Source organism: Sapajus apella, unplaced genomic scaffold (assembly GCF_009761245.1).
Source record: "Sapajus apella isolate SASKATOON/1434 unplaced genomic scaffold, GSC_monkey_1.0 scaffold3, whole genome shotgun sequence".
In the NCBI taxonomy this organism is placed as follows: Eukaryota; Metazoa; Chordata; class Mammalia; order Primates; family Cebidae; genus Sapajus; species Sapajus apella.
In genome coordinates this window covers 46,507,845-46,515,481 of record NW_022436943.1, presented here as the reverse complement: position 1 = coordinate 46,515,481, position 7,637 = coordinate 46,507,845, and the positions used below count along the sequence as shown (strand labels likewise).

Genomic DNA, 7,637 nt, shown 5'->3' with positions numbered 1-7,637 from the left:
AGACGGGGTTTCACCATGTTGGTCAGGCTGGTCATGAACTCCTGACCTCGGGTGATCCGCCCGCCTTGGCCTCCAAAGTGCTTGGATTTCAGGCGTGAGCCACCACGCCCGGCCACTTGATATCTTACTGTTTCACACCATCTTGACTTAAAAGTAGAGACATCTAGAATTGTTTTTTTTTTTTTTGTTTTGTTTTTTGAGATGGAGTTTCGCTCTTGTTACCCAGGCTGGAGTGCAATGACGCGATCTCGGCTCACCGCAACCTCCGTCTCCTGGGTTCAGGCAATTCTCCTGCCTCAGCCTCCTGAGTAGCTGGGATTACAGGCATGTGCCACCATGCCCAGCTAATTTTTTGTATTTTTAGTAGAGATGGGGTTTCACCATGTTGACCAGGATGGTCTCGATCTCTTGACCTCGTGATCCACCCGCCTCGGCCTCCCAAAGTGCTGGGATTACAGGCTTGAGCCACCGCGCCCGGCCCGACATCTAGAATTGTTAAACGCTGCAAAGGTACAAAGACATCAGGAAAATGTAGAAAAATCCATTCTTGATCTCATACTTTAATAAGTATTTACTTACTTATGAGAGTAGCAATAACTTCAAAACAGATGAGTTGGTTGTTCTGGAATAATTTTACAAACGGAAATGCCAAGAGTGGAAGATACGGTGTGTCACTAAAAATGACAGACCAGTGAGCTAATGCAGATAAGGTTCTGTGAATAAAATAACTTAGCATTAACATTTACTTGAATAAATCATATATTCACATGATAAACATTTTATACAAAAGGTATATTTGGTGAAGATTCTTCCTGGTACCCCTATCATCTAGTTCACCTCTTTAGAAATACCCCTGTTAAAAGTATAAATCCTTTTTTAAAAAACCACAAATAGTAGTATATTATAAAAATTGTTCTGTACTTTGCATTTTTCAATTAATGGCATCTCAGAAATAATGTATATCAGTATATGCAGACCTTCCTTAAGACATTTTACAGATGCATGTGATAGCTTTGTATCAATACACCTTCATTTCTTTCTTTCTCTTTTTTCTGAAACAGGGCCTCGCTTTGTTACCCAGGCTGGAATGCAGTGGCACAATCATGGCTCACTGCAGCCTTAAACTCCTAGGCTCAAGTGGTCTTCCTGCCTCAGTCTCTTGAGTAGCTGGGCCTACAGGTGTATGCCGCTATGCCTGGCTAATTTTTTTGTGGGTAGAGGCAGGATCTCACTATGTTACCCAGGTTGGCCTCAAACTCCTCAGCTCAAGTGATTCTGCTGCCTCAGCTTCCCAAAGTGCTTGAATTAGAGGCGTGAGCCACTGGTGTCCCGCCACCTTCATTTCTTTAACATGATCTCTATTGTTGGGCATTTGCTTCCAATCTTTTATTTATTTATTTTTGAGACAGAGTTTTGCTCTTGTTGCCCTGGCTGGAGTGCAATGGCCTGATCTTGGCTTGCCACCATCTCTGCCTCCTGGGTTCGAGCTATTCTGCCTCTGCCTCCCGAACAGCTGGGATTACAAGCATGTGCCACCATGCATGGCTAATTTTGCATTTTTAGTAGAGACGGGATTTCTCCATGTTGGCCAGGCTGGTCTCGAACTCCTGACCTCAGGTGATCCGCCCACCTTAACCTCCCAAACTGCTGGGATTGCAGGTGTGAGCTGCCGTGCCCGGCCGCTCCTAGAACTTTTTTGCCCACTAATTTTAGCACCAATTGGTGGATCTTGCCTCCAACAATTATCACTGTGGTGTCCTAATGGTGATTTTCTATTTCTCGAATTGCTTCTACATTTATTAGAACTCTCCCTTCTCCCTCATTTATGCCTTCATTTAATGATTTATGTCAAGATAAACTCATGGATATTTATTATATTCTACAAGTTATAATTGATTGTTATTTATTTTATTCCTCAAATTGTTCCAGCTTTGTCCACTGGAACTTTCAGGTTGAGTCATGTGCCCTTGACATGCCTATCCTTTCTGAACACTTCCTTACTTTACGGCACTAAAAGATGCTTCAGGTTCATCTTGTATTTTCCTTATACCAGTAGGTGTGTTCATTGCTACCAGGGTGTCATTGCTAGGCCCTCTTAGTAGACAGAGCTTGGAAATATATGTGTGTACACTAACTCCTGCATACATACATATCTTTATTTCTTTCTGTGTCTATTTATATGCACAAGTGCTAAGAACCAACACTATCGATTCCCATCAACTACTGCAAGATTCATTCGAACACTTTTTCTTATTTGTATCTTCTTTCTCTGAGTGTAAGAAACCTGGCTCTCATCTCTAATTAGTTATTTGTATACAAAAAGTGGCTTCTACACATAAAGTAGTTTCGGACTGCTAACCCCACATTATTTCTAATACTTTGATGGTTTTGTTTTTTAGAAAACTAATTAAATCTGCCGGGCGTGGAGGCTCAAGCCTGTAATCCCAGCACTTTGGGAGGCCGAGGCGGGTGGATCATGAGGTCAAGAGATCGAGACCATCCTGGTCAACATGGTGAAACTAAAAATACAAAACATTAGCTGGGCATGGTGGCGCGTGCCTGTAATCCCAGCTACTCAGGAGGTTGAGGCATGAGAACTGCCTGAACACAGGAGGCGGAGGCTGCGGTGAGCCGAGATCGCGCCATTGCACTCCAGCCTGGGTAACAAAAAAAAAAAAGAAAAGTAATTAAATCTTTAGTTCAAGCAGAATTTATCCTGGTGTAAGATATGAGGTATGCTTGCAACTGTTTCTAGATGGCTAGCTAGTTATTCTATGTCATTTACTAAATAACTTTTCTTCATCACTGTGAAATGTCATCTTTAAAAACAAGTCAATTTTTGAATGTAGCTTGGTCTATTGTTAGAATCTGCATATCAATTTATGTATCAGCAGCAATTTCAATTATTTTAGCTTTATAATAGTTTTTACTATTAAGGCTAATTCCCTCTCATTACTGTTTAAATATAAATTATTTTTGAAGAAGTATACTTTATAGTTAATGTGGCAAGCAGAATAATGCAAATTGTTCCCCTCCCTAAAAGATGCCCATGCTGTAATCCCTGTAATCCATGAAGATATTATTTCACCTGGGATTTTGCAGATATGGTTAAGCACCCTGGGGTGAGGGCATTTATCCTGGACCACCTGGGTGGGTCCAATCTAATCACACAGGTCCTTAAAATCAAAGAACCCCTTCCTGGTTGTGGTCAGAAGAAAATACGACTACAGAGATGGTCACAGATGGTCAGAGAGATGCTTTGAAGACAGAGACGGTGGGCCTGAGTCATGAAATGTGGGAAGCCTGCAGAAGCTGGATAAGGCAAGGCAAAGGATTCTCCTCAGAGCCTCTGGAAAGCAATGTAGCCCTGCTGACACTCTGATTTTAGCCCAGTGAGATCCAACCTATGGTGAACTTCTGCCTACCAAGCTCTAAGGATAAATCTGTGTTGTTTTTAAGCTACTACATGTGTGGTAATTTGCTATGGTGGCAATCGGGAACTAATATAGTTAATGGAGTTAATAGGCTACTTCAGACATTTTTTATTATTCGATACAATACTCAGAGCAACCCCAGGAGGGAGGGATTAGCAACACTGCTGAGTCTAGGAAATGGAATTCCAGAGACTATAAGGAAATCCTCATTACTGGAAGGGCTAGAAATCAACCTAAATATAAGAACATGTTCTCCTAAGGATAGTACTTTCATAATTATAGAAGTTATGTATTCAACAATAAGTTCCCATCTTTTGACTGACATCAGATTACTTTGTTGAGAGATGACTTAAAAACAAAATTAGCCAGGTGTGGTGGTTCCCACCTGTAGCAGCTACTTGAGAGGCTAAGGCGGGAGGATCAGGTGAGCCCAGGAGTTCAAGGCTACGGTGAGCTATGATTATGTCACTGTCCTCTAGCCTGGGTGACAGAGCGAGACCCTGTCTCAAAAAACAAAAACAGAAATGAAAACAATAATTTGATTATATATGCCTAGTGGGATATAACCTAAGAAAAAAAAGAACTATAAAAAATATTTTGGACTGTTTTCAATAATCATAATATTCACATTGTTATTATTTATAGTTACTGAATATAGTTTTATTATACAGTATACATATATGGAGCTTAAAAAACATTGTGTGTGTGTGTGTGCGTGTGTGTGTCTATGTGTGTTAAAGAAAATAAGGAATTATGTCAATGTTGCTAGAAATCAAGATTTTTAACCTAAGAAAAAAGATACAAATATAAAATCAAAGAAGCTGTGCAAAAACTTTGTAATATTAAATCCGAATTGAAAATACTAGCACGAACTCCTGGTTCTATCTATTGTAAAGGCCTATATGTTAAATCTGAGTTCACAATAATACACTGATCACTCTGGAAGGCTGCAAGGTAATCAGTTTACTATTCTGAAAACTGGTTTTTTTTTTCAAAAAAGGTACCAAGCATTTAACTTCCCTTTCCTACATGGGTTGTATCTTAGAGTAACCAAATAGATCCTAAGAACTTCCTCTTTAGAAAAATTTCCCAGTTTATAAAATGAGAAAGAATAGAATTATATTATCACTGTTTTGCTCATCTCTGGTTAAATAATGGATCTAGGCAATAATCATCAATGGACAATAACATCACCAAAAGACACAGTCACGTATGAATTATAATCCACCTAACAGAAGTACATAAAACCTCCTAGGAAGTTTTCTTGCAAGCCAAAGAAACAATTACCAAAGGGAGAAAATAAAAACCTTGGCTCAGATCAAGCCCCTAGCTCTAATTGTCAGTTTATAGTAAATTCAGAAGAGAAACATGTTAAACAATACTATGAAATAAAATCAACAAAATCCGGAACATAGAGGGCTGTATGGATTAAATAACCTGGTTTCTCCCAACAAATAAATTGTAAAGAAAAAAAGAGGTAGTCAGAATCTATAGATTAAACTCAGCGGGGTATCAGCCAAATGGAATGTGTACAGGTTGTTTGAATCCTGATTTGAACAAGTTTACATAAGAAATTTTTTTTAAGACAATCAGAGGAATGCTGATTGAATATTTGAAGATAATAAAGAATTATTAATTCTTTTTTGTGTGTGAGTATGGTAGTGTGCATATGGTAAAGAAAGAGTCCTTATCTTTTAGGGATACATATCTAAATATTTAGCAGGGGGAGTGTGTACATGTTGGGCTGTGGGGTGTCGAGTGAGTGGGAATATTCACCCAACATGATTGGCCATGAGTTGGCAAGCACTGAAGACTGAAGCTGGGTGATGGGCATGGGGATATTTGTTACATTATTTTTATTCATGCTTGAAATTTTTCAGAATTTTTTTTTTTTTTTTTTTGAGTTGGAGACTCGCTCTTGTTGCTCAGGCTGGAGTGCAATGACACAATCTTGGGTCACTGCAACCTCTACCTCCCAGGTTCAAGTGATTCTCCTGCCTCAGCCTCCCAAGAAGCTGGGATTACAGGCACCTGCCACCACACCGAGCTAATTTTTTGCATTTCTGGTAGAGATGGGATTTAACCTTGTTGGCCAGGCTGGTCTTGAACTCCTGGCCTCAGGTGATCCACCCGCCTCAGCCTCCCAAAGTGCTGGAATTACAGGCGTGAGCCACTGCACCTGGCCATAAAAAAATATTCTTAAAAAAAGTCTTTGACTCTGGAACCTGGGCTTAATCTTAGCTCTACCACTGCTGTGACTTGATCAAATTTCCTAATCTCTCTATGCCTCAGTTTCTTTACCTATAAGTTAAATGTGCCTAACACATGAAAAGAATGTTAAAGGATGAGCTACTGTTACTAGGTCTTTTGCCTTCTAATTCAAAGCTCTTTCTACTATGCCTCTTGCTTTTCTTTCTTTCTTTTCTTTTCTTTCTTTTTTTGATGGAGTCTCGCTCTGTTGCCCAGGCTGGAGTGCAATGGTGCAATCTTGGGTCACTGCAACCTCCATCTCCCGGGTTCAAGTGATTCTCCTGCCTCAGCCTCCCGAGTAGCTGGGATTACAGGTGCCCGCCACCACACCTGGCTAATTTTTGTATTTTTAGTAGAGACATCATAAATTTCACCATGGTGGCCAGGCTGGTCTCCAACTCCTGACCTCAGGTGATCCACCCACCTTGGCCTCCCAAAGTGCTGGAATGTTCTTTTAGATTAATCTGAAAGAGTCCTATTTTCTAGAATGCAACACAAACTAATATTCATATGTAATATATGTGTATGTACATTTTTAAAACTAAAACAACGTATCACATAAAGATAACCAAACTGACCAAACAATATTTTATAAACAGAAAAATTTTTAAAACACTGCAATTATTAGTTACAGGTCTCATACACGTTGCTGCAATATATAGAACATACCTCTGTAATACTCTGAGTAGTTTCCTACTTTTGATGGGGTATTTCTTCTGAAGGTTGAGAAACGCCACATGAGTCCCCTTATCTATGAGGCTACTAAATGCAGTATGATTTTCAGGCAGTTGTAGTAGAGAGCGCCAAATGAACATTCTGAAATAAAAATATATTTTAACCTCCCAATTTTTTTTGAGTAAAATTGATGTAACATACAGAATTTAAATTGTACCTGTATTTTGTTGGATATTCCCCATAGCCTTTTAATAAGATTTGTAAACGCTTTTTGTTTAATCCATCTGGTAATTCATTCTATAAAGAAAAAGACAGTACTAATAAATGACATAATCATTAAAACTGAAATGGTGACAAATGGTAATCTAGTTCCCCAGTGACTTTCTAACTTTAGAAAATAACACATAGAAATATTTGTGTACCATAAGTGTTTTCCCCGCTCCCATCTCTCACTCTCTTGAGCATGCATATACACAGCCAATAAAGTTCATGATATAGTATCTTCCCTAGATAAGCTTGACAAACTTTTTCTGTAAAGGGCTATGATATGGTTTGGCTCTGTGTCCCCACCCAAATCTAACCTTGAATTATAATCCCCATAATCCCCATGTGTTGAAGGAGGGACCCAACAGGAGGCGACTGGATCATGGGGGGCAGTTCCCCCATACTATTCTTGTGATAGTGAGTTCTCAAGAAATCTGATGATTTTGTAAGTGTTTGACAGTTCCTCCTCTACATAGTCCTCTCTCTCTCCGCCTGCTGCCTTGTGAAGTGCCTGCTTCCCCTTCACCTTCTGCCATGATTGTAAGTTTCCAGAGGCCTCCACAGCCATGCGGAACTGTGAGTCAATTAATCTTCCTTTCTTTGTAAATTGACCAGTCTCAGGTATTATTCTTTATAGCAGTGTGAAAACAGGCTGATACAGACCAGTTAGTAAATATTTTAGGTTTCGTGGGCCAAGAAGAAAAATCAAGAATATTATACATTTATATTTAACCACTTAAAAATGCAAAAACCATTTTCAGCTTGAATAGCTGAATTAGGCCCACGGACTGTCATTTGCTGACCCCTGCATCAAAGGGCAATAGATTCAGCTAGCTTTACCCCCATCTTTCTCTTTCCTTAAAATTCTAGGCAATTCCTAGCATTAAAGCATCAAGGACAAGTCTGGCAGAAAAACATGTGCAGTTCACCATTTTATCCTAACAGACATCAGCTCCTGCTGATAGTTCCTTATGTCTGAAACTTTTAAGTCAATTTTTATCTTAATAAAAAAAA

The 7,637-nt window shown here is 39.3% G+C and overlaps 1 protein-coding gene across 8 annotated transcripts in view; it reads right to left on the bottom strand.

Annotated features, from left to right (window-relative positions):
- The window catches only part of TBC1D31 (TBC1 domain family member 31), a 75,262-nt gene that overhangs the window by 30,503 nt on the left and 37,122 nt on the right, over positions 1-7,637 (bottom strand). For 7 of the 8 annotated variants that reach the window (XM_032252890.1, XM_032252873.1, XM_032252883.1 and 4 more), the window contains 3 exons: positions 6,577-6,656; positions 6,354-6,500; positions 580-713 (listed from right to left, as the gene is read on the bottom strand). In XM_032252890.1, coding sequence (XP_032108781.1) covers positions 580-713; positions 6,354-6,500; positions 6,577-6,656 — 361 coding nt within the window. The remainder of the gene's footprint in view (positions 1-579; positions 714-6,353; positions 6,501-6,576; positions 6,657-7,637) is intronic. The other variant, XM_032252899.1, reaches the window with a different exon arrangement.